Here is a 27411-nt window from a genome sequence, read left to right as displayed (position 1 = left end):
TGACAGAAGTCATAATTATCAAACCAAGGTCTTGTCAGAACACAAAGGAAATTGAAACCCAAGGCAAAGGGTTGGATAAATCCCACCTTACAAAGGAGGAAAACCCTTGATACAGGATGCTTCAGTGTTCCTCAATTGCAACTCATATTTTTGAACTGTGAGTGCCCCTTTTTTTCTTTAAGAAATAAAGTAAAACAGAAAGCAGTTGTGCAAGAGGAACTAAGTTTGGCCTGACTGTGCTTTCTAAGAGATTTGGGGGAGTTCTGTCATGTAAGGGTCACATGATGATGATTTTATTGATGTGCTCCCTGTAAAAATGCAGTTGCTTGATTCAGTCAGAAAGACACAGCTGAAGAGAGATCTGTGGGGAGAAAATCTTCTCTCTGAGCGAGGTTAGAGAATTGTAGGAAATACAGAATTCCAGGTGTGGGCTGAGGCATGGGATCCCCAGTACTGTGGCAGAGAGGATGTGCTCTGTGGGTGTGGTGTTTTCCTGGAAAAGTGGGAACAAACAGTTTCACAGCTGAATATCCCAGACACAGATCCTGCCAGGCACCTGCATTTCTAGGATTGGAGGGGTTTTGGTGCTACTGAAACCTGTGTGTCTTTCAGATCTAAGTTAATCTTTTCATGGAAGTGAGCAGAGTTTGATTTATTGAGGAAAAAATTGGCTTTTATTTTGTCTAGTCTGCAGCTTTGACAATGTTTGGGTCTACTCCGTATCGCTCCAAATAACAAAATTGCTGCTGCAATTCTGATCCAAAAAAGAGCTCCTGTGAAAGCAGAGGCTTGTACTGATATTTATTTATGGTTCATCAAATTTGGTGTGGAAATAATTTCAACAGGATATAAATATCTTTGAAGATAAAAATTCTCGTGTGCTGTATGATTAATGGACACTTTGTAGGAAAATTATATTTATAGAGTACTGTATTTAAGGCATAATTTAAAAATAACATAGTCCTTTTTCTTTGAAACTGTGAATTTTAATCACTTCATGATTTTATTTTGCTGAAAAGGGAAATATCTTGAAGTTTAAAAACTTCAGAAGGCTTCAGTACTATATGTGATCTTCTCTAAAGTTTCATTTAAATATGTCCTGCAGCGTATTTTAACATGCACTGGTTTCTTGAGCCTCTGTCTTTCCCATCAATCAGTAGAAGGGGTGTTCTTTGGAAGTGGTCAATGATATCTGCTACAGAAGAAAATTCCTGTGGGATGGAAAAAAATGAGAAGGCTAAGGCCAAAATGTCAGAATTATTAGTAACCAGTAGAAATAAAAGCTTTTTTTTTATTCTACATATTTATCAATATTTTATTTTATTTATTTATTTATTTATTTATTTATATAAGGTCCAGATCAAGTGTTCTCATTCCTGCCATGATCTGTAGCTCAGTAACTCTGTACAAGCTGCTGCAATGTTGTATAATTAATTTATATAGTCTTGGTGTATTTAACACATGCTGTTGCTACTGTGCTTGATGTGATGACTGTACTTGAGAGTTCAGAGGTGGCTCATCATTCAGGGGCTCTGTCTCGAGCAGAACTGCCAGGAATGTGCTGAGCAGTCTGTCTGGTGCCAGCAAATCCACACAGTCCTGCAGGCTGGGGCTGAGCCACCAGTCTGGGAGCAAAGCTGGAACTTGGCAGGTATGGATTAGCTCTCAGCTCTGCATTTCCCTTATCTGGTATCTCAGTGGTAAACAAACATTCCCTAACCAGGAACATGGATTTCTAAAGGCTGTGTTCTAAGGCCACCCCTTCATTCCCTGAGTGCAAACAGCATCACCTGATTCTGCTTCCAGCAATAGCAATATTCTCCTGTGAATAACTCCGAGACAATAAGCAGAATTCCACCCCAGGAGAGCAGTCACCTGACACTGAGGAAAGAGGCAGGAGATACCTTGAAATGAAGAGAAGTAGTGTGAAAAAGACATGGTACCTCTTTTCCTTTTAAGCTGGTTCCTAACAGGTATAAGTGGTCCTGCTCCTGGTAGCGGATCTGGATGTTGTACACTTTATCTCTGTACAGCACCATCAGGACATACGGGTGAGTCACTGTTTTCCGTGAGCTGTCTCTCACCAGGAATGTTCCATCCTGAAACATGAAAAAATGAAAGGTGACAAGTAGAAGACACTTCTGGCTGTGTAACAACTTTCACTAAAGCACTTGTGCTTCTAAGTGTTTTTCTTTTTGAAATCTTCTTCGTTTCTCATAAAAGAAACTGCACCATTGAAGCATTTAGGTCTTTTGACAAATGTGCTGTCTTTCAGTTTGCTGCTTCAAACTTTCCTGTCTGATACAAAAGCAGATTCTAAAGGAAGGTAGGAATGGTGTTGTATGAGGGAGAGATTCCATTAAAGGAGGAAGTGAAATATCAAAGAGCAAACCTCACATCACTTTAACCAGAAGAGAATTTCATTTCCACTAAGTGCCAATCACATTTCCTATGTGATGTATTTATAGACAGCTTAAAATAATGACATTGTGTAATTTAGGTAAAGGCAGTGATACTGTACCACTCTTTCTGCTTTTCTTAATTTCAGATCTATTTTGACAAGTCTTCCATTGAAATCCCTTTCTTAAAGGCACTGAATGGGACCTCATAAGCTGGTCTTTAGTACAAGTCACTGGAATGGTGCACATGCCATCTTCAGCTCATGGCAAGTGCTGTGAGGCAGCACAGGGTAACCACAACTCCCACAGCAATAATTCTATTTATCTTTATGATATCCAAGATTATATATTAAATATTATATATTTAATCTATTTAATATATTATTATTTATTATATATTTATTTATTATATAATTTAAATAATATAATGTTATAATAAATATAAATAATTTGGTTTACAATTGTTTATTTTACAATTATTTATTTTACAATTAAATTGATTTCTTTAAAATATAATAAATATTTCTTGTATTTCTATATTTATTTGTATTTAATATTAAATACTAAATGTTAAAATTAAATTTTATAGATTTAATTTCTTCCCACATGTACAGATTAGCCTTGTTTGAACCTGTAGTTCATTTTGCTGGTCTCTGTGGCCCAGACAGGGTGGATGTTCAGGCCTTTGCAGGTACCTTGTTTATCTTGCGGAGCGCTGCCTCTGCCTCGGGCCGGCTGACGAAAGCCACGTACCACTCATCCTTCAGAGAGCCCTGGGGCTGGGGACAGGACAAGGACAAAGTCAGCTGCCAGGGAATGGCAACATGCACAGGAGCAGAGAGAAATTGCAGTGTGAGGGGTCTGTGTGCAGAATCTCTCTGTGTCACGGATCACGCTGCTATTTATTGTGGTATGGAAAGTGCTGCTAAATTGTTTTAAATTACCTGCTCTCTTTGATAAATTTGAAAATATTACAAATCTAGCCATAATGCCCCTACAGGTAAGCAAAAAAACCAGATATTTCCAAATGCTTTCAGTAAAATATTTGAAGTGGCATGATCTCTTTTGTCTACCTGGACACTAGGCACACAGGCATCCTTTGCCTTCACTTATCTGTTTGTTTTTTAGCTATCATCTGAGACAACTGTGCAGACTTCCTGTGAATGTACTATTTATGATTGCCCAGCAGTGTTATCACCATGAGTGGTTTGCTCTAAATTTGCTTTATTTGAGGAAATGTGAAGCAAAAATGCACTTAAAAGAATGAGTCCTTTACTCATCAAAGTTTTGTGGAAGGAGAACTGAAAGTCTGTTGCTGCTTGAAAGCAGTTGTGTAAAACATGTAAATCAGAAAACAAGTATTTTTCTTATTTTGCTCTGTTGGGATTCAGCTATTGTTGTTTTTCTTGGTGAGGACAAAATAAGGCACTACAGTTTGACACAGAAAAGGAAACTGAAAGTACTCAGTAGTGTCCTGACAGTGACTACTGACTAGAAAAACAACTTTGAAAGGTGTTGTCTCTCAAAACCAGAAAACTTGCTGTCTTTACAGCTATGGTTCATGTTTTGTACCTCATCTTCCTCCATGTTTGCCTGGTGAACAGTCTGTCTGCTAGGAATTGGCAGTGGAGGTCTCATGTCGGCTGGACCTCTGGAGGGAGATCTGCTGTTGCTGCCTTCAGAGATACAAAAGTAGAAAAACAATGTTAAAACCAGGAAAATAATTTCATCTGTGCACCCAGGGTGTAGGGTCTTGATTCTATGAAGCATGAAGTGTTTTTATCACTCTGGTACTGAGACATCTAAAAATTATTTGAACTCAGATTTAGGCTTCTCTATGAGAACCAGGTTCTTTACATAAGTCTATCCTGGGTGCCCAGGGAATTTAACTGAGCTCTTGTGGTTCAGATCTCCATAAGAACAGATGAACTTGAAATAGGGGTGACATTTTATAAGTTTCTGTACCACAGTTACTCACTTGAGGGCATCTTGGTTTCTTTAGAGACAGAAGTAACATTGTCTCTTTGCAATCCTTGCCTTCTCAGCAATTAGAAAATAAAAAATGTCACTGTAGGACATTGACAGCTGTTACCATGTGTGAAAAAATCACTTGTAAAGCAATTGACATCTAAGTTTTCTTTTTTTTTTTTTTCTTACAAGATAAATATGGAGCATATTTCCCATGAAAAGCATTTGCTAACCTTTTTGGGGAGTATTAGCATACCACAGTGATTTGCATAGCTCAGCTCTCAGTACTGTACAGAAAAGGATGGTTATATGAAGTTTTGACACTGTTGAACTAGGCAGGAAGCCCTAACTTCATGGGGACAAAAAAGCCCAAAATCTTTGATTCAGGCTTAGTAAGGTACACAAGATGCCTTTCAGGAATGTGACAGTTTTCTGTTCACAGTTCCAGCAGAAATATCCATAGGAAAAAAAGCTATTACATTGACTGCACTGAAACTACCTTTCAACTTTCATTCACTTAAAAAAGAAAAAAAATGTAAGGATGTAGGATACAAACCTGGATGGAAGCGTGGTGCTAGAGAGACAGTTGAAGACAGGTTTCTAGCACTGTTTAAAAAAAAAAAAAAAAAAGAGTAGTCAGTATAACTACAACATTTCTGTGCTCTGATCACCTGATCTGGACTTCATGCCTGTTTTACAGAATGTGAGAGCCCCTTGAGACCTGTGCAGGTTGAGGAGAGCCTTCTCTTTTCTTCTTTTTGTTTTTCTTTCCTTCTTTTTTTGTAAGTGGATCCACCTTTAAGTTCACCTGGAGCTCAGCATCTGGGAATAAGGTAATCAGTAAAGGCCAGGGAGACTTCTGTAGCAGGAATGTATCCAGCTTGTGGAGTTTTCACAGGGAATGACCCTGTCCTTCCCCAGAGCAGCAAGCCCAGGGAGCAGCTCACCAGGCCACCAGCCCTTTCTCGCTGCGGGGTTCCACTTGCAGAGTTATTGTTCTTGCAGCTTCTGTAACATTGTTGATAAAAATGCAGCTTCACATTTATGTTGCAAACTGGGAAGGGCCAGCAACATCAGGGACTGGGGAATGTCCCACATGAGAAAAGGCTGAGGGAGCTGGAAGCTGAGAAGGCTCAGGAGGGATCTTTTAAAGCACATAAATATCTGAAGGGACAGCCAGGCTCTTTTCACTGGTACCCAGTGACAAGACCAGAGGTTCCCTCTGAACACCAGGAAACATTTTTTTAATGTGAGGGTAAGCAAGCACTGGAGCAGGTTGCCAAGAGTGTTGTGGAATCTCTTCTTTCCTTGGAGACATTCAAATGCTATCTAGATGTGAACAGGCAGCCTGTTCAAAGTGACCTTGCCTGGGTAGGGGGTTGCACCAGAAGACATCCAGAGATCTTTGCCAACCTCAACCCACATCCAAAACTGTTCCAAATGGAGTCCCACTCTTCAATTTCTGGGTTTTTTTAGTTTGTTTGTTTGTTTGTTGTTTCACCTAATTGAGAACAAATTGCCTACACTCCTTTCCTTTACTGATCATATTTCTCTTCTGCTTAAATGAGCTGTTAAAAAGGCTCTGAGATAAATATGCTAATTTTGTTTGCACAACAAAAACACCCTATCATGACTTGATTTATAGGAGAGAATCAGCCAACCCAGGGGCCTCTGCTACAGCAAAATGTGGCAATGCTCTTTGAATATAAGCAGGAGTGTTCATCATAGGAATAGTTCAATTTGCATATGACCTTGCTATTGCTATTGCAGTATTTGTTTTGGTGTCAGCAATTCCAGAGAATGATGGTAAATGTGAGGAATTCATCAGAGAGCCATTAAAAAAATACAGAGATTAGAAAATGTGCATCAGACATAGACTCAAGGAGCCCACTCAAAGTCTAAGTCTGTTGCATGGTACATCAGAAATCAAAATTTAATTAGGGGCTCTTCTGTCTAGCAAGTGAAGGCATAACAATCAAATATTTGTAAGTTGAAGCTGGGGGAAAATTGCAGCAAGGTTCACAATTTTAAATAGGAATTATCAACCATTAGAGTCAAATTTAGTAAAAGGGAGGTGAAATTCTTTCAGATTCAAATCCAGACAATTGGGCTTGTGGAGTTTTTTAGTTTTGAAGTGTGAGGAGTTGCAGCTCTAACACTTAAGCTCTTAGAGTGTGCAGGACCCCTTTGTCCCGAATCCTGCCTAGTTTTATAGGATATGATCCCTTCCCAAAAGGACTGGTCATTCTTATGGATCCTGCAAGCAATGGGAGAGCAATGGCTGTCTCAGGAATGGAAGCCTTGTACTGTGTAGGGTCTTGATGCCTTAGGATTTAGCTTTTCTATTTTCAGATCCTGCACTGCTTTAGTGTACAGCTCTAAAACTCCATGGCCTGTCAGCTGCTGTTCTCCCATTTTATTGTGCTAAAAAACAAAATAGTTCCTCTCTAGGCCTGGAACTCAAGGACACCTGATTGTCTCAGGCCCCGAGAGATGTAAATAACAATGAATTGGGGGGGATAACTTGGAGTAAATGACTTCATTACCTGAAGCTGTAATTGGAGGATTAACCCCAGAGATGTAAATGAACCAAACTTAAATTGTCTGAAAAACTCTGACCATTGTCCATCGGAGGCTTTTGACTGCCCAAGGTGTACCTATTGAAGGCCTTCAATAAATAGCTGCTTTTATTCTCTTAAGTTTGTCTAGCCTCTGTTCTAGGTAGCCACTCCAAGGCATCAGTTTAAAAAACTTCCTTGCCATGAAACAGAGGGATTCATGTTTTTTTTCTTGGTTGCCTGATATACACTCTCTGCTCCACTGATTCAGAGCTTCAATTTTAGAAAGGATTCTCCTGGATAGTAGGACAGCACTAATTAGCATTTTGTAGAGGCAAGGGCACAGTCTCAGTAATGAACTACCAAGAGACTGAGATTCAAGGAATGACCCATAATATGAAACAAACCTTTCTGCAGCAGGAATGCTGTTGGATCCTGGCTTAGGTGGAGGCTTGACAGATTTGGGTGGGAATGCATTGGAGCTGTATGGGGGCAAAGACAGCTGTGGCACTGGTCTTTGCAGGGCAGCTGTGGAGAGGAAGAGAAGGAAACTTAAATCCTACATGAGCTATTATTAAATGAAGTAGAATGAAGAAATTCTGTCCCCTTATTGTTGTTTAATTAGATAAATATAATGCAATAAACAGTCCTTGATGTGTTAGTTACAGATTGGAAACTCATATGGTCAGCTGAGAACTTAAAAGTAGGTATTAAAATTAAAAATAAACTGGAACTGGCTCGAGCAACATTTACATTTTCTAACATCTGTTTTGGATAAGCCACAATTCAGGTACCTTAGCTGCAGAAGGTGGTACATGTTTTCTGTCATGTTGCTTCTAAATAGCAGAGTTGATTTTTTGAACATCATTCTGAGATTTCTCCCAGCATGAAATAAAACATTTTCTTTCTGCAGTGCCCTCAGACCTGAACTAGCAGTAAGAGTGGGACAGGTTAACTGTGTTCTGCACAGCTTAAATAATCTTATTCTCTATGGAGCCTTAGGGGCAGTGATAATTCACAGAGGCTTGGCCAAATGTCCTGCTTCTGTTATGGAGTCACTTTACCAACTCAGTTTCAGAAATCAGCATTCTGCAGTAGTTTATAAACACTGCTGGTACATGGAAGAAGTTCTGCTTCTGTTCATAAAAGTGACTAACATTGCACAGAGCCTGGTGCCAGCAGGGTTTGCTGAGGACTGGAGGACACCAGGTTTCTGTTTCCAGCTGTTTGATGCTGTGTGCAAAACACAAATCTCTCTATTTCAAAATAAGGAATCCTGCTGGCTGGGAACTGGCTGACTGAAGGAAGCTGTTAGCTATTGATTTCCTGGGGTTTGTGGCTTTGACATGTAAATCTGCATCAGGCACTTTATAAGAATTCTACTGCCTATCAAGGTGCCACCTGACTTTAGAAATGGCTCTAAGGAAACAACCAAAGTAATTTCCTTTTTACTTTTTTTCCTTTTTTTTTTTTTTTTTTGAACTAAGTCAAAGAAAGATTTCAAGTTTGAAAAATCACTGTAGAAATACTTACTGTCTTCTTCATCCTGGGGAGCCAAAAAAAAATAATTAGCAACATATTATAGAACAATTCTTAGGAATATTTTACAAAACAAAATCTGGACATTGGTGAATTTTGAGTATACAAGGATTTGAGCATACAAGGATTCTAATATCTACAATGTCACTTCCCTCTAAAATGTTTTTGTCTTCATGCAACACCAAATAATTTTTAAAGTTTTTCAAGTTTTAAAGTTTTAAACAAGATATGTGATAGATGTCCCATAACACATCTTGACCTAAAATAGTCAGAAACTCTCAGGAGATATAAACTTCCTTTATTCCTTCAAGTAAGTCTAGGCTCTCAGAATTATCTGAAAGTGAAACTTTTAGGTCAGCTTAAGCTGAAAAAATCCCCAGAAGCCCAAATCTTTTTTAAGCAAAAGCACTTCTCCCATGTCATAGAAGAAATTCTGGCCTTATTCTTCCTGTTATCCAAGATAAAGTTCTCAGGGAACAAACTGAGCTTGACACAGAAGAACTGTTCAAAAACACCCCATGTGCCATGAAAGATCCATGAGTATTCCTTGCAATTTATAAAAGAAACAAGTTTACCTTTTCCAGCATTATTAGTTTATACAGGTACTTAATTTTACTGTAACCCCTATAGTTTTATATATATGCTTGGAGACTATACTTACTTCATTTTTCTTGTGTGGTGGCCAACTGTGCCTGAAAGGAAAACAAAACACTCATCATAGGTAGAATAATACTCATTCACTTCATGTGCATTAGGCCATATTTTCAACTTGAACATGAATTTATTGTAAGTTTTAAAGACCAGTGGATGCAGAAACACTTTTTTCTTCCTCATAAAAACATCTAAGATTCTAATTTTCAGCCATAATCTAATGCATTATTCTAGTCATTAGCCCATCTCGATTTTATCAACAAGGAAAATGTCTGATGAATTGATTGTAAGATTAGAGCTTAAAACAAGCTTGTACCATGATGAAACATTAGTCTTCAAGTCTTGAACTCATTTATAATATTTGACAACACTGCTGGAGCACATCATAAGGATATCAGGCTTTGTTTCTCTGATCAATTATCCTGGCTGGTAAGCAGATCTCAATTATTTCTTCTCTTGTTTTAAGTACAGTCAGCGTTCAGCCCCCAGGTGGTCTAGAAAATGGGGGGAATGATGCAGTTCTGCTAGAAAATGCTGCTGGCTGTTTAGAAGGAGTTTTGCAGGCTAATAAAATCAGTGGGATAAAAGTACAGCTTTCCCTTTCTAAAACCCTAAAACAACAGCAATAGAACCCATGTAAGAATATTTCCTAGAGCAAGAACTTGCTCTGCTGGAAAAAACATGGATCATCTGTATCTTTGTATGACTTGGAAGTGAGTCATGCCCCACGTAATGCCTCTTTCAGATATGACTGGAGAGAGTTTTTCTGCATTCACACCTTTCTGCAGCTTCAAACACATCCTGTGCAGATTAATGAACCAAAACTTTGATACCCACAGACCCTGCTGTCATGCAGTACCAGTAAATCAGACCATCCTGTGTTGCTTGTCCATATTTTTGTTAAATTTCATTTCTCCTTTACGGAATTTCAGTGAAATGAGCACTTACTTTCCAGGGCTTTGCTTCCTTAGGGGAGGTGGGTTGCCTCTTTCATATCTGTCACTTGGTGGGACAGGAGGTTTTGGCATCATTGCTAACTGTTCTCCCAGGGATCTAAAGCAGAAGCCAGATGATGAAATAAAGGCAAAAAGCTGCTTATTAAGAAACAGCTGGGGAATACTGACAATGAGAGGATAATTTGCAGAGGACAAATCTTACCTTAGCTGTGAAACCAGAGGCTGCAAAACAACAAGGAATAGTTAAGAGAATGTATAAGTGTATCAAAATAGACAAAAACTATCAATATTCACAAACTAAAAAAAATTACCTTTTCAGGAATGCCTGGCTTCTTCCCTGAAAACAGCAAAAGCTTACATTTAGAAAAAGTGGGCGTTAATTAATTAAACTTCCTATGAAATAAATGAATTTTGAATAAAATTGAAAGTTAATCTTGCTGGTTGAAGAACTCACATCCTGAGATGTAACACAGAAAAATATTTTGGCTTTGCAAGTGATGGTAAAATTGCAGTCTCTCTTATTGAAGGGCAATTTAAATATTTTCAACATGGCACGTGTCACAATCACATTATCTAAGGTTCAGCTTTGAACTACTGGATACTTTCTTGCCATTAAATAACAGATAAGAGTTTAGATAATAAAATTGTAGAGTCATATCTGTAGATGCTTTGTATAATGTGGTTTTCAGGTCTGAAGGAAATGCCATTTTTTTCTGTGCCTTATTAATTCTCAGCCTTCTTTTAAGTCTGTTGCCACATTACCTGCAGCAGTGTATGCAGAGTTTCATTACCTTTGTATGCAAAGGTGATTTCCTCCTTTAACCTACTAAATATTTCCTTGTTCAGTCATTTAGGTGTACATCAAACCTTTATTGCACAGGGTTCTCATAATGTCTTTCTGTTCACCTGTCTGACCCAGGGTTGCTGTTTTCTGTATGAAATTTCTCTCCTACTTTTTAAGTTCTGCTCACACCATTTATTCATAAACAGATTACTTTGTTTACATTTGGTTGAGCCTTGTTCTTTTGCATTAATTATATACAAACTGATGATTTTCAGTAATTAAAGCAACCCCAGTGATATTAATGTGAGCAAATACTGACCTGATCCTGGGCTTTCTCTTTCATATGGGGGAGCAAGGCGATCCAGAGAGGGTTTGGTGCTTCTGTCTATAGAAGGAGCTGGGGCTAAACACAACAACTGTGTAAGATCATTTGCTGGTATAGGTCATTATATCTTTATTTTGCATAGATTAGAACTGGTGTTACTTCTTAAAACAACAATTCAGACTCCTGTATGAGTAGCAGAAGAGAGTGGAACTGAGGGAAAAGAGGAAGAAGTAGAGTGCTGCACAGTCTGTGGGAAAAGCTTTACAAAGAACACCAGCTGTACTCACGTTTCAAAGGCTTCATGTTTCTGTCTCTACTCAAGTCATTACTGCTTGGTGGAGGAGGGAAAGCTGGCAGCTAGAACAAATATTTCACAAGTGATTAAAATGTGTCTTCACCTTTCTGCTTGGAGTGTATTAACCCCACCACGCACACCTGCCAGTCTTGTGTGGCACAGCACAAGGAGCAGGTCTCTGCTCACTGCAGGAAGGACAGGAGCCAGGCACCCTCCTGAAGCATGACCAAAATCATTGATTTTTGTTGGATGCAGAATTGCCTCCATCTGCTGTGCCTCCCAACACTCCAGTGGGATGTCTCCTCAGGAAGGGGAGGTGTATTGTCAAAGGAAAAGAGCTTCAACAACACTGCTGTAATCTCTGCGACACTGCATCAGACCAGAAGTCCCCCCATCACATCCTAAACCTTTACTTGTGTAAACATTGGTAGGTTTAGTGTACATCTGTTCTGGCAAACACTGAACCTATAGTGCCAGCTGTCAACAGCACAAGAGCTTTCCACTTTGAAGTATTCACAGCAGGAAAAAAAGGAATCAAATCTTGGTCATCAGCGTTCTGATTATACAGTCTCTTACACTTTTATGTGGTCCTAATTCAATTGGGCAAGTGCTAGAAGTATAGCTTGGAAAAATATAACCTTGTTTTTAAAACAGATGCATCCTTTAAAAATATGTAATTTATGTGGGAGAGGCATTCACAAGTAAGTATATATCTCCAATGTAAGAATCAATGAAGTAATATGAAATAATTAAATATATTTCTCCCATGAAATTTAATTGTTCCTTGAACAATGGCCACCTTGTAAAAGAGTTCAAATCTATTTTGATGGCTTCCTCTTTATACACTAGGTGAATCAAAATGGCCCTACACTTGGACTCCTAAGAAGGTTCTGGGATAGGAAATAGGTGAGATATTAAGAAAGGAACATACAGTAGCACTTCTTCCCCCAAATGAAGCTGGTCCTGGGGCTGGGCCAGGTCGCTGGGGCGGTACTGGAGGCTGATGTGGAGGCTGATGTGCTGATCTGGTTGTTGTAGGTCTGTCTAAAGAAAACAAAAATCCCAAACTAAACAACTACACAGAGTTTGGTTATTTAATACTCATTTGATCTTTACAACAAAGAGCCCTTACAAGAACCTGGCTACTGAAGTTAATAAATCATAAAGACATTGCTGTAGGATTTGACTGGCAGTTGCTTTAGGATCAGTGTGTTGTGTTGGGAGTTCCAGGCTGGTCTGTCCCTGTGGGGGTGACTCCCCTGCCAGGCTCTGGGCCACAGGATTTATTTCATTCCCTGCAGCACAGTGTGTGAAACACCAGCCAGTCTGAAGGGCAGCTTTGTCCTCACCTCCAGGCTGCCGAGGAATCAGACATAAAACAAAAAGGCCAGGCAGGGACAACTGATTGTTCTTTTCCCAAATTTCACTCGAGTTTATTTGCCATTGTTGTGACAACCTGCTCTGTTCAAGGTTGCACTGCTGAAGCTACTGCAGCATGTACATGTGTGTAACTTCATACAGGTTGAAATCAAAGGCCAAATAATGCACACATCACACAAAACTAATCTTTATTCCAACAGAGCTTGTCCAAAGTAAAAAATGTAACTGTAAAAGTCACAGAGTTTGTGTCACTAAATCTTGCTTATGGACTACACTGTTAACTTCAAGGAAAAACCTTCTATATTCCATTATCAGCCACCTAAAAAGTGGCTGATAACATGGGAAAATCTAATTTGTAAATTATTAATAGCACTTAATTTTTAGTAATTACCTATATAATCTGTGCTGCTTGGAAGTGACTTGGCAGGAAATATGACACTGTGATGTGCTTCTTCATTATTGGATGGAGGTGGCTCATAGCCATCACTGTCATGTTCTGCTTCCTCAGGCTCCTCTGTTGGTGATTCATAGTCAGCCTCATCTTCCTTTTCCTGGTCTTCATCAGGGCTTTCATAGTCATCATCTTCATCATCATCCTGGCAAACGAGCATAAAAAGTGGATGCTGGAAGAGAATGCTAAACCCTGCAGAGCAGTTTCCTTTTGGCCTTTCACTGTGGTATTTTTCACTCTGGAAAATACCAAACTTTTACAACCAGTTTGAGGGGAAAAAAAATCTGTTGAAATAATACAGGGAAAGGAGGAAATGTTCCACTAATGCATGGAGCAATCAAGAGCTTAAGAAAGGAAACAAATATCATTTGATGACAGTGAGTGCAGTGGGAGGTCAAGAGAAGTTGCAAGTTTGCTGAAATGCATGAAGTGTTTTAGGGAACAGACAAGACACCAGCGAACAAGCCAGTGTTCCTAAGAACACAATGGAGCAGCAGTTGATGCTGCTGGTATTCATTCTTACTTTCTAACATGTCCTCCACAGCATGCAACCCAACTTTTGAAAATTATTCATAAAAACTGAGGTCTTTGATTTGGGTCTTGATGCCCTCCTGACACAAACCAGCCTTGTTTGCAGGACCTCATAAGGGGATGGTGTCAATATGGTCATTGCACATCTGTGAAATCTGCCAAGGCTTGAGAGAAAAAGAGCCCTCCATTCGTCATTGGTACCACAGCTGGAATTTCCAGATCCTCTGCACTGGCACAGAGCCCACGTGCTCTGTAGGTGGTTACTTTTATCTCTTTTACTCCCAGAATAGCAGCAAATCTCCTGTAAACTTAGTAACAAGTGGCTTCTAAAAATGCCTCTCCCTTTTATTTTTGGACAAAAGCCATTAGCACTGGTGAGCCTCAGAGATCTTCGTAATGGCAGGCTGTGCATCAGCAGCTGGGGGGGTGTTTCACCTAAAGACCTTCTCGAGGCATTTTCTATGTCAAAAGGCAGAAGGAACTTCTGCTAAACAGCTTTAAGAAAAATTACTGTTCAACAAGTTGGCCCTAAAGAATAAAATGGCAAGAATTTGCCATTGAGTAACACAGCAACCTTGGACACCTCTTTTAAGAGCTTGAAACAGGCATGTAAAATTCAGCTGTGGTTTTGTGGCAACCTGGTCATAAGCTGGGAGCTTCTACTCGAGCAGTGGAATAGGAAGGCAATTCTGAATTCCTGGGGAGAACCTTTTCTCAGTGAGGAAATCCGTATGCAGCCACTCCCATCATTCCTGCTCCTGCTTTTCCTCCCCCAGCTGCCCCAGCTGTGGTGCCCAAGCAGGCAGTGCAGGAACAGAGAGCCCCCCTGAGCCAGGGGTTTTCTTGACCCAAATACTCACAAACGAAGACCAGCCACCGTCATCCTGAGCGTACCCTGTGAAAGAAGCACAACCACACATTTCTGAGCATGGACAGCTTTGTCGGAGATGTAACAACTTACAGAAAGTGTGGCAGAGGTTTTACAGTGACTTCCGTGGGCCAGAGAGAAGTTTGATAAGAGGATCCATGTTTGATAAGAGGTTCCACGTTTACCTCTGAAAGAATTTCCTACCAAGGTTGTTGACATAGAAACCAAGAAAGAAAGAAGGAGAAATAAGAGGAATCTGCAAGTGCCTGTTCCAATGAGCACTTTGTTTGTCTTTCCTGACCAATGAGTAAACTTAGGAGTTTTGTAAGAATGTATAAAGAGCAAGCATGCTAGAATAAAACCATGTTTGAAGCCTTCTGAAGATGGAGTGTGGCTTTGTACTGTCTCTGTCTCAGCTACAACAAGAAAGAACCCAACAAATCCCAGGAGAGTTCTGGACCTCAGTCCTGTGCCACAGGAAGGAGCTGTTCTTTCAGAGGCAGGCTGGCAGTGATGAGGGCACCCTGAGTAACATTCAAAACTAAGATAAAGCCACCCTGCTGTGACACAATCTGGGTGCTGGCACTTCAGGTTTGTTCCATTTCCAATTTAAATTATATAATTTGAAAAAAAATTCTTTCAGAATGAGTTAGTCTTCTTATCTCCTTGTTTAAGACTATTTCAGCTTTCATAAAAGAAGGTTTTTTTGTTTTTTTTTTTAATTTCAGCTTCCCTCTCTAATACAGTGATGCTAGGAGGAAGGGCAGAGGTGGAGATGTTGGAACAGAAATATATAAGCACTGATATAATTCACCAGGTTAAAGAAAGACATTTTGACTATTCTCAGGTAAAAGTCTCTGCTCTTGCCTTCCTTCACCATCTTTTTTCTTTAAAAACAGTTTTTCTTTCTTATTGTCCTGCATCTACACTTCTCTTTTTTGAAACTCCTTTATATTCCCATATTTTAATTTATTGTTTTGGATTTTTGGTTCCTAACCCTGCTCCCCTCTGTTGACTCTGCCCTGCAAGTATTAATTTAACATTTTGATACTTTTAAACACTTTTTGTTGTTAGGGTCTGCCAGTATACACTTACCTGTGTTTTCTGGAGATTTTTGTGTTTGGGCCCTGCAACAAAGATTAAAAAAAAAAAAAAAAAATCTATTTAATGTTTGATGCTTCTATTGCAAATAAAGGCAATAGTTAACTGTTACAGTAGAAAGAAGTTTACATAGATGAGTTTAACTCTACCCAAAATGCCAAAAACACATTAGTTGATATTTACATAGAGGATCCTAATAAAATCTAAACTGTTTCAAGAAGAATAGAAGTCAGAGAAGTCCAGTGGTTTGAAGCAAGGGGACTCAGTAAATACATTTACCAGTCCTGAAAACAGAAACTTCAAAGTCAAGTTCATAAATGTAAGGTTAAACAAGGTTTTTAGGGTTTTCAATTCTGCTTTTGGATTCTAGTGAATGGAAATGTGTAAAATCATGTTATCAGATGATGCAAAACCATGTTATGTAGACTGGACTTGGTTTTCATTGGGTAGGATCATAAATTGTTCTTTTCTCATAGAATGTTCTTGCAATTTTTGCTCTTCTTCTATTGTGAATATTATATTCAGTGACAAATATTAAGAATTAAAGAGTATAATGATGTATAGATCTGTGGAATGCATTAATGATGATTTATTAATAATATATGCCTAGGCTTCATGGCCTTCTTAAAGGCCATGTGCTCAGGTGGAAAATTGCAGGAAACATGCAAATGTTACTTGGTTCTGGACACGGCAGAAGTATCTGGGTGTTCATGGGCTCAGGATCTGATATTTGGTATCAGATGACATTAATGAAACAGAGCTTTATTTTATAGAATTTCCAGGCTGCACTTCTGATCCAGGCATTATTGATCACACGAAAACCAGTCCAGGAAAGATCTATCTGAAAGCTTTGAACAAGAAAGCTGAGTTGTCTTACTCACCATTTTGGAAGGAAAGAGAGCCTCCCTTCATTTTTGTTTATTTCTTGGCTTAATTTACTTACAATTCTATTGGAAAGAAGAACAAAAATAGTTTAAAAAATAACCCTTGAAACCCATCACTTGTCAAAGCAGCTAAATAATTTTCTTTGCCATTATCCCTCAGTATTTGCTAAATTTAATCTGGTAACTCATGATTATTATTTACTATGTGATAAAAACACTGAATTTACCATCTTATTGCGAAGTTGTGCTACAGCATATCCAGCTACAAACTAGACTCTTTTTCCCTTGGTAAAACCCCATGTTGTTGGATTGTGTTTAAAAATAAACATTAAACCCAGCAAACCCTTAGGATCTTTGGGTGTTGTAGACATCACACTGCTTCAAAGAATGGCCATGGCATTTGTATGATTTTGCATGGAAAAAGCAAATAATACTTCAGGAAAACAGAGCTTATGGCTGCAAAACCAGGGATTAAATGTTCCCTGAAACTCTTCTCTGTTCTTTTTGTGTTCCCTCCTCTGCAGCCAAGCAGTCCCTCCAGCAGAGAAGGGGGAAAGGCTGATCTAATTCCATGTTTCAATACATTTTCAGGGCATAGCAGAAATATTATTTGGTTTTTTTTAATCAAAATATTATTTTGATTATTTTGTTTCAAAGAAAGCTTGGGATGAGCCATGATCTGATTCTGAATTGTCATTATTTCTTATTGAGGAACATCCAACTTCAATGTTGTTTCCTTTTGCTGCAGGGGATAAGGAAGTTGCTATGTGAATAATAAATTCTATGTGAGACATCAGGAAATGTCCTGGGGTGAGCAGTGCCCTGCACACATCACTGCTTTGGTCGAGAAGTCAGTTATGGAATTTGTCTGTTGCTTATTCCCTGCTGTAGAAGAGGATATTTCAGAATGTCTCAGGTTTTTTTCAGCTAAAGAAGTAAAATGAAGTTCTCTGGTTTTGAAGCTAATAATTCTTAGAGTTCAGACTTCCCTGGGTGTGAACGAGACCTGAGTGTTTGGAAACTTTCTGGACTAAACCTAGGCTGGCTGCTATGGGGATTTACACCAACTGGTTTTTGAGGAAAAACTGAGAGGAAGAAGTTGATCATCTCATCTTGCTGCCCAAAAATTAATCATATCATGATTAAAATACAGTGTCTAATCTTTACTTCTAGTTTAGTTGAAATGTTTCAAACCAATGGCTCAGAGGGTTTATTAGAAGAAAGCAAATTCTAGGAGGGTCAGGCTTTACAAGCAATGTTCTCAGGGAAGACTGGTGCACTGAGCAGCTGAGCCTGTCAGCGTGAGGAAGGAAGTACCAAAACCACACTGCTCTCTGAGCTGTGGGAGTGGATGATAGGAGAGGATAAGGCAACAGCACTTGCAGAAAATGTTACTCAGACTTCTCATTCTCTTTCTACCTCCTCCACCAGTTGCTAAACTTAAAACTGGCAGGAAGTTGAAATTTTTTAAAAAACCCACACAACCAGCCCCCAAATGAGGACTCCAAAACTGGCTTTTGTTCACTCAACTGCAGATACTGTTGACATGAGTAGAATCCACTCTACACATATTGGGACAAAGGACTTAAGATGGGTAAGAGAGGTGGAATACAAATTCCTCTGGGGCCAGGAGGCTGCACAGTTGCATATTGAGCCCTGTCAAAAGCATAGCTGGTGATCCAAGTCTTTGGTTTGGCCTTTGAGAAGACTCTGCTGGGCAGATGCAATGCTGTTCTATTGACTTCAAAACAGACTGAACACCAGTTATGTTCCAAACCTTGCCACAACCTTTAGACACAGCTGAGAGCATGTGTGCACATGCACTGACATCTTTTACCTTTTTAACAGAGAAAGTGCAGGTTTCTCCATTTTTATATTTGCACTTTTACTCTTCTGAAAGTAGAATGACTTTCAGACTGTGCCATGTTTGCAGGCTCTGGCTGTGTCACACTGAGCTGGCAGATGCCATGAGTGCAATCAGCAGCTTTCTGCTGCTGGAAATTTCTCCCAGTGCTATGGGATACACTTTGGAGTGCTGTGGGATATGCCTTAAGATTTTTCCACAAGCCTGGAAATTCCAGATCTCAGGTTTGCCACGGACCTGCCACTGCAATAGCCAGAAGGATCAACAGCATCTTAAAAATTTGGAACCCTTTTCTCTCAAGACAGTAAACAATAGGAGTGACAGAATAATTCCAGTGTTTATATCATGGTTCAGGTGTCAACCAACGACCAATGTTGTTTTTAATGAAATCTTTGCTTTTTCTGTTTATGAATTCTGACCACAGTAAGTAAGGCACATTCTGTTGAATGTGCTTTAAAATATTTTGCAAGACTCAAATTTGTTCCCCACAAGTATAAAATTTCATTACCTTCTCTGACTGGCAGTAGTTCTAAGGAACAATAAGAAAACTCTGTTTTTCTCTTAAGCTGTAAATTGGCCTCTTGCTTCATTAGATTTATAATCAAAATGTAAGTAACATCCCCATTATTAGGTTAGGACTGATGGTCACTGTCTGCTCTGTGTAAAATACACCAAATCCCTTCCCAGTCTCACCAGTGTATCTCTTTCAGGACTGTTTGTGAGGATTCAGGTGGGTATCTAAACATAGAGGTATTAATATTAACTTTTTAAGCCAAGTTTTCCAGAAAGAGTTCAGCCCTTTCAGTGGAGAGTGCGAAAGATTTTAAGTATTTTAATTTTCAAAATAGTGCTTAAATCTCGTTTTCTTTTTGGTTTTTATAAAGAAGCCAAAAGTCTTATGAAGATGTCCACCTGTAACAGGGCTGCTGGAGATTAATTTTCAAAATAATAATTCATTAGTAATAACAGAAGGTTGTAGAGTTTTACAATGAGATTCAGGAAATGACCTGTCATACCTCGTAATGACAACTGTGACCTACTTTTAATTCTTGAAAAGTCACAGAATCATCCCCAAATAATGACACAGTTCTATTCAAAACCTGAGCAGTGGCTTTGCTCAGAGATACACGTTTAGCAAGCCCACACAGCCAGCTCAGGAGTCCTGTACAGACGCAGTCTGTGCTTTGCAAACCTTGTGTGATTCCAGGTGCTGGCTCCACGTAGGTCAGAATATTCCAGCTAAATTTACTGAGGAACAATCTCTCCTGTTAATATATCTTTTATTCATCTTGTCACTGGCCAAGGCTGTAACACTTGCTATTTATATGAAGCTTTTTGCAGGGTATGCTCAGGTTTTAGCACTGCTATTAAGTATCAGGTAGTGTAACTATAATATACTAATGCCTCTTTCAGCTTGTAGGGGAACTCTTGCTACAACCAGTTGAGGTTTGCATTATGATACAAAAGAAAAGTGTGAATGTGTTCTAGCAGAAGTCACCAGCCAGCACTTTGTGTTTCGATGAGGGTGTGGAGATTCTGAAGTAAAGAAATTAATGTTTAAAAAAATGGCAGATTCTTCTGCCCATTAATTCTATCCAGGAGGGTTGTTTTGGGGTTAAGTAGATTTTTGGTTTACTGTTGTTGTTAGGTGGTTTTTGGTTGTTTTGTTTTGTTTTGGTTTTTTTTTTGGTGGTTGGTTGGTTGGTTGAATGTGAGAACTGGTTTTTAGTGAGAACCAGTTCTCTTCCCTATTAAAGCTCTAAATTATTGTTTTAAACACTGCCATGGCATGGAGGACCTTTCTGTATGTATAATCACCATATTCCAGTGAATATTTTGCTTGTTTGTATGTATGAAACAGTTCCAGAACTTTCCTTCAGATTTAAATATCTACTTATTTATTCAGTCCCTCAAGCTGTGCACCAAGCATCACTCTTCTTTTAAAGCTCTTGATTTCAAATTCTCTTCTTGTTGAGAAATCCAAAAGATCTGAGTGAAAAGTTTCTGCTGGGCTGTAACACATGATAAGTCCAGAAGACCTGTCCAAAAAAAGGCTGTTCACTTTTTCTAGGGTGTGCAAATCAAACTTTGAGGTATCAATAGGTTCGATGAGGAGGTAGAAGCAACTCCACATGGTTAGATTTGATTTTAATGATTCACCCATGGCATTAATGTCTCTGATATGTCTGAGTTTATTAGACCATCCACTGACTACTTTCCTCTCATGAATTTGAAAGGAAATCACCAGAAGTTCTCAATATTAAAAGCTCAGACAATGAGAACAAGAGGTAATTCTGCCAAAGGACTGCTAAGGTGGGACAAGTTATCAGAGAATTACAAGTTCTACAGTATGGTTAGATGAGTCTGTCACAGAAATTCTGGTCTGTCATCAACACTGTTAAATGTTTCTTTTAATTGAAAGTGAGTTCAGAAATTCTGGGACATCAGAGCATCTTTAAATAATATCTGGACCTCCTCACTAAAATATTCTACATCACCAACCCCTATTATCAGGATATTTATTGTGTGAAAATACAGATGTGATTTTAAGAAATATGTCACATCCAAGGCTTTCAAATTCAGTCCTTCATATCTGATCTGAACAAGGATGCTCTGCTGGGTTCAGCTCTTCCCACCAGCTCACCCATGAACACAAATTTTTTCAATTTTCTTGTCTTCCCCAAAACACCTTCCACAAGTTCTGATGCAACTGAAAAGGCAAAGCAAATTGTATCTTGTGTAGCAAAATCAAGATATCCATGAAGGGAGTTCAGTTTCATGAACTGGGAAATGAGCAACAAAGACACAGCCATGCTGGAACAGCTTGAATTCCTTTTTTTCTCCCTCCTTTGTTTGAAAAGCTCCATGTGTCTCATGGTTAGAAACCTTCTAACCTCCAGTTTAAATAGGTAACAGAGAACTCATAGCAAAATAAAATCCTTCATTTTTCACCATGAAATATTAGAAGAAGCCAATTTCTCTTACTCAGTATTGACTTAATGGGATTCTTTTTCTTCATTAAGTAACTTCCATGAAATTAAGGAAGCTATTGAGATGAATTGGAAACTTTTTCAAGGCCTAATCCACAGAAGCTAAGAAAAGCTATTGAACATTGAATCACATGGTCCAGACTGATTTCTCTTGAACACCCACCTAAAGCAAAAGCACATGAAAATAATTTCAAATCCTCAGCTCTTGTAGACATAACTGACTTTTTTTTTCCCCTTTAAGTTAAAGTCAACATTTAAGCAGTGAACAGTTAAATCACACTTCAAAGGTAATACTTGCATGAAAGTTTAACCTTTGTGGAGCTGCTGTCAGTCAAAGAGTTCTTTTGAACATCCCCCAGACAACCTTCTTGTATTGTATCATTTTGCTTGAGCAGTCATGACAACACTCATTTTATTTTGGAATATTCTTCTTTTTCTCTCAGTATGCTCCAATAAACAAGTCTCTAACCAATCACTCACAAATCATTTGCCTGATATTTCCTATGAGACTTTACTGCAAAACAGCTGAAATAATTTTTAACATTGAAATAGTTTGACTTTACTTACGGCACTCTGAGCTTTGGGAATTTCTGAATATCATTTTCAGACATGTTCTGGAAAGGAAACACATGGGATATGTGACAAAATTGTCCATGGAACACCCTGGGACTGATCCAAGGAAGTCATACACATATATTCAAGAATGTGGCATGAATTCATGTGGTATTTACATGACTTCAGAAGCCAGGTATATTGAATTCCTTCGTGTCTGCACGGTGAAATTAGGCAAGATTGTGCATGATTGCAAAATTTCAGGGTAGAACTGTAGATTTTAAAATACAGAACCTTTGGCTGGGGTGTTGTTCTAAGAACCTTTATCTGTAACACAGAGTACATGACAAATCAAATGTTCTAGGGGACACATAGCTAGAAAACTCCTTGGACTTAAAAGCAGCCTTGGCAGCCTAAAAAATTCCTTCTAGAGCCAGGGATGGGGGGAGGATGTTTGTTCCCCCTCAGCCGTGGCACAGCCCCTGGGCTGAGGCTCCTCCTGACTGAGCTGTGCTGTCTGGAAACCTTTCCTGATGCTCCTGCAGAGCCATCCCTTCTCTTCCTCCAGCAAGTGCAAGTCCACAGTTAGGGGAGATTCAGGCATTATGAAGAGTTTGGATTTTGTTGATTTAGTGTTTTGTTTAGTAAACCACGAGCTTCATGTAATTCTCTTTGGAACAGGGATAGTCTGGTTCTTTTTGCCTTTTTTACTGGTTACAATAGGTTTCTAATTAGACATTGGTTCACAAAGCTGTCAGTGTCATAGGACAGAACAAATCCCATCTGTGTTTTTCCACACTATTTTGCCTCTGGGAGGAGTGAAACACAGGAAAATGTACTGCTTTTATGGAAATGTCCTGCAGTACTTCCTGAAAAAACATATTTTTTCTAAAGGCTTTTTAAGCTTCTCTCTGGAGTTCTATTCTGTGATAAACCAGACAAATATCAGAGGTATAAACTCTTTTACAGTGGCCACATTTCTGTTTTAAATAATAGAGAATTTTATTAGAATAAGTTACACGGAACTCCTTTGGTTTTATTCCTACAGCATCTCAATAGGGCTTTCCTTGTGGTAGCCAGTGGACACAGAAAGGTGACTCTGAAATTAGGATGTTATTCTGATTAATTTTAGAGCAACATCTTTATGCCAGGTTTATTATGTAGATCTAACTACAGCTACAAACCCAGCAAACACTCAGCCTGAGCAGCTCTTTTGTGCAAATGTAATGTGGCAGTTTCCAGTCCCTCACAAAGTACAAAAAGATGTTTCTTAGGAAAACCAATCATAGAGAGAAGCAATTTTTTTCCAGATTGCTTTGTACTCTGGAATATTTTACTGGACATCTTCTTCTGTGGTTCTGTTTAACAAGTGAACCTTTTCCTTTTTTTTTTCATTATACAATTGCCAAGTAATTCAAAAGCTTAAAAAGAGTCTGAGCAGAGGTGAGCAGCTGCTTGGCTTGCTCAGTAGAATACATCCTTCAAATCTGCTGGGATGCCTCTGAAGAGCTGCTGCACTCTGAGCTAATTACAGAAACACTCTGGAAATAATAGAAAATCACAAAAATCGCTTAGAAATCACAGAGTTATTGCACTTCCTATTTGCACCTCACAAACTCCCAGAATGTCATTATGCTTCCAGAGGCAGAACTCCCACTCCAGCCACAGATCCTCTGTGCTTGAGCTGAGGAGGATCTCCTGGGGGCTGGTAGGATAAATCCCATGACACATCTGAGTAATGCTGACTGCACCCTCCAGCAGCAGGGAGGGGTCAAATCCTGTTCCTACAACAAGGGCTTGAAAATTCTTATGCTTTGTTTCAATTAAATGTCAAAAAAATGAATATTAGGACAAGTAAATGAAAAATACAAAACTTTAGAAGAGGTATGCAGAGATCTCCCCACTATGACTAATTAAATAGAACAAAATTACTACTTCTGGGGCAATACAATGGCTAATATTTGAAAATTAAAGTAAAAAGCAGTAATACTAAGAGCTCATACACATCTTCGTGGATGTGTATTTAAGACCTGGAAACAGCTGCTATGTCAGTGGAAGTTATCAGTTTTTTTCTAAAATTAAGCCAAGCCTGGAACAATGTTGATTTAAAGCCACAGGGACTTTGCTTACTAGTTTCGATGCTCTTATATTTTATTTCTTTTGTGTATTGATACAGAAGAAATCTAATTTTATCTATACAGGAATGAAGCAGTTATTCCAATGAAAAGCCAGTTGTTCTGAGCAGGGTTGTGTTTTTAGTAAGAGAGGATAATGAATAAATGTGAGTTTTCTGTAGTTAATATTTGAAAACAAGAACTCCCTATAAAGGAAGAGATTAACTCAAGATTATTGATTTGGAACTTCCCTGTCAGTTTAAAAAATACTAAAAAATATTCATATTGAACAACATGCTTGGGCCCCCAGCACACCATAATTAAAGCAAGTTGTCTGGCTGATCTTAGCAAAAGCATTTACCTCCCATATTTATACCTCAGTAACCACCTGGAAGGTGGCTCTCCATCTGCAAAATAAGGAGGAGTCTAAAACATCACTTGGTTGGAATTTTACAGGAAAGAATTTTACAGCTCCACTTACCAAAAACCTTTGTCCATTTATGCTGTGCTTCCTGACGACTTTCTCACAGTCCTTATACTTCAGCTGTCAATGAGAAGATGATTATTGCACCCTTAACTCTAAGAATCAATTAAGACACTTAAACATATGTCTGGCTTTGAGTAGATGCTTTCAAGATACCTTTTTGTATGCTGTGGCCTGCCTAAATGGCTCATGTTGTCCTATAAACATGGATTTTTGTGACAGACATCCTTCAGTGGACTTAAAGGTTTTCATCCATTTAGGAAAATGTTATTCCTCACACTTACAAACCACCTCACATCTGCCTGGCCCAAAGAAATATTTGAAAAATGGATTACTGTGGTCCTGACTGGGATGAGCAGCTGCAGAAGTAGAGCAAAAGCCCGATTATCCAGGAATACTAAAGCTGACTGATCCCAGTCACAGAATTCATGGTTGTGATCAAAAAGCTTTCACTTCTGGATAAAAATCTCACTTGTTAATCCTGAAAATTATCTATAATATTTGTAAAGCTTTTCCACAGTATTATGACTTCCAGTAGGATTTAGGACAAGGATATGCTCATGTACAGGTTGACCACAAAGCAAGACATGACTTTTAAACATTTCCAACAGTTGTCCTAAGTTTGGTTTTGTTTTGGGGGTTTTTGTTGTTGTTGTTTGGTTGGTTTTTTGTTTTGGGATTTTTTTTTTTAATTTGAACAGTAATAGCACAATGTAAGAACACAATTTATATTTTTGATCTATTTCAAGTTGGTCAGGTCCCTATCAGAAGGAGCCCAAAGAGCAGGCAGACAAAGTGACTTTTGGAGGCTTTGAGACAAAAGAATGACTTTTATTCTGTCTGAAACTTCAGTCAGTGAAAGTTCTGCAGACAAACGACCCTGTGCTGCTGGGATAGCTCCCCTACAGCAGAGAAGCTCTTCCAGGGAGCTTTATGTGCTTTGTAGTTCTACCGCATATTCATTTTAGGGTGTAACATTGTAACTTGGTGTACGGATCCTGGAAACAACCAAACAGCAGAGAGGATATTTTTAGGAGCCACCTTCAGTAATTCATATGAAGAAACAGACCTAACTCTGGTAAATATTTTAGGATACAGATTAAAACTTCTGTGCAGACTGAGGACTTAAACCTGTATATAATTTCTTTCCTACAGTGAATGTTATTGTGATGTTACCAGCACAAGTCTGTACGCAGAGCGAAGCAACACATCACTGTGATTGACATCTAATCTCAATCTTGAAGTAATTGATTAAAAAAATGCTGTTTAGCTATTAAAAATAAACTTTGGAATATCCCAAATATTATCTTTGCTTTTTCTAAACCAAAAAAAAAGGAAATTATTTGAAAATCTGGTTCATTCATTCTCTGAGTTTATCTCAGGGATAAGCTCTGGTCACTTGTGACAGTTGCCCAGAGCTGGCTGACTTGGGCTGACACTCTTGTCTTACCCAGATTTTTTAGATTACTTAAGCAGCTTTTGCCCTAATTTAGCTGTCCAAGAGTGGAATGCCATTATCTCCATCCTGGAGAGTATCTTGATCCCTAGAAGGGAGGCACTACAGATACATGTGCATTCAGTTATGGTAGAACTTACAGTTGATCCTTTTGTCACTGTTCAGGATATTACTATCAGATCTTTCAGAAAGCCGTTTTTCCCTTCCTAATTTCTTGGAAATGGTGGTCCAACTTCCCTCTGCACTGCTGTTGTAATGTTTTTCGTACTTGTCTGAAGTTACCTGTTGATAATGATCTCATCTGTTCCATCTCCAGTTTTTGGTTTCACTTTCCTGTGCCACTAACTCCCTCACCCTAAAATTAGGGGCTTGTAAGTAGTTGGCAGTTTCACTTCTCTGGAGATTTGGTAGACACAGATTCTATGTTTGATCTGCTCATCTTTATTAAGTAGTTCTGCATTCCACTATCAAACTTGCTTCAACTCCCCAGATAAGGCTCTCACAGAGTTATAGGAGCCGTTGAAATAAAAAATAAACTCCACATTATTTCAAAATTAAGCCCAAGGTGTGCCAATTTTTACAAGTCTAGCCAGGGACATGATTAACAGAGACATTCAGAGGCTCATTTGTTACACCCAGCAATTTGGAAAAAAATATCACTTCTGAAAATCATTGAAGATGAAACAGAAAACTTGCAATCTTCACACCTTAGTGCCTCCCGCAGCTGTTAACGTGTGTTACATCAACAAGCACTGTAGTAACCTGTTTATTTCTCTAAGTAAGCCATGAGTTTCTCTCATACCCAATTTAAAAATCCCTTTCAAGATTCATTTTCGCTGACCAGTTGAGCTCAGCTTCTCATTTGACAGCGGTTTTGCTTTTAGTTCTGCAGCGAGCTTTGCCCATTACAAAATATCTGAATTGAACCCAACCAACATTCCAGTGGTTTGCTCCTCCGTCAGATGAAGACAAAACACGGCCAAACTCACCGTCCTGAAATATTCTGCTAAGTCATCTGGGTCCCAGGTGAGCACGTCGGAGCGGTAGGGGACGTTCCGCAGGTCCATGCTTGGTTCCCCCCGAGGCACTCAGGGAGTGCTCACAGCCCTGCTGCCAATGACACAGCCATGGATTCCCTCTCTGTGGCCACCTCCAAGGAATTCCTTGCCCAACCTCCAGCTGCTTCTGTCAAGGAACTGTTCTGGTCAATTGAAATTATGCTGTGAGTTCGTTCCAGAGAGACACTGCTTCCTCTGGTACA

At 39.0% G+C, this 27411-nt stretch overlaps 1 protein-coding gene across 1 annotated transcript; it reads right to left on the bottom strand.

Annotated features, from left to right (window-relative positions):
• Window positions 1–800: 800 nt before the first annotated feature.
• Window positions 801–27411, bottom strand: LCP2 (lymphocyte cytosolic protein 2). The gene is made up of 21 exons (XM_053991501.1): window positions 27140–27411; window positions 24692–24754; window positions 22112–22158; window positions 16688–16753; window positions 15801–15832; window positions 14698–14732; window positions 13247–13451; window positions 12407–12519; window positions 11468–11537; window positions 11175–11258; window positions 10383–10408; window positions 10274–10293; window positions 10064–10168; window positions 9126–9156; window positions 8459–8471; window positions 7333–7453; window positions 4924–4973; window positions 3972–4075; window positions 3095–3178; window positions 1944–2099; window positions 801–1211 (listed from the first exon to the last, which is right to left on the bottom strand). Exons 1-21 carry the CDS (start codon window positions 27215–27217, stop codon window positions 1089–1091), a joined length of 1626 nt encoding a protein of 541 aa, XP_053847476.1. The 5' UTR covers window positions 27218–27411; the 3' UTR covers window positions 801–1088.

This window comes from Vidua macroura, chromosome 15, assembly GCF_024509145.1.
Source record: "Vidua macroura isolate BioBank_ID:100142 chromosome 15, ASM2450914v1, whole genome shotgun sequence".
Classification (NCBI taxonomy): domain Eukaryota; kingdom Metazoa; phylum Chordata; class Aves; order Passeriformes; family Viduidae; genus Vidua; species Vidua macroura.
This window is presented reverse-complemented; position numbering and strand designations above follow the sequence as displayed.

Excerpts from the sequence above, each read along its gene's own strand:
- LCP2 (XM_053991501.1), bottom strand. The coding sequence starts at position 27,217 with ATGGACCTGCGGAACGTCCCCTACCGCTCCGACGTGCTCACCTGGGAC. Across the intron at positions 10,409-11,174 it reads AAGAGAAAGCCCAGGATCAG|GGAAGAAGCCAGGCATTCCT; the intron begins GTCAGTATTTGC and ends TGCTGTTTTCAG. Across the intron at positions 3,179-3,971 it reads CAAACATGGAGGAAGATGAG|CCCCAGGGCTCTCTGAAGGA; the intron begins GTACAAAACATG and ends TCCTGTCCCCAG.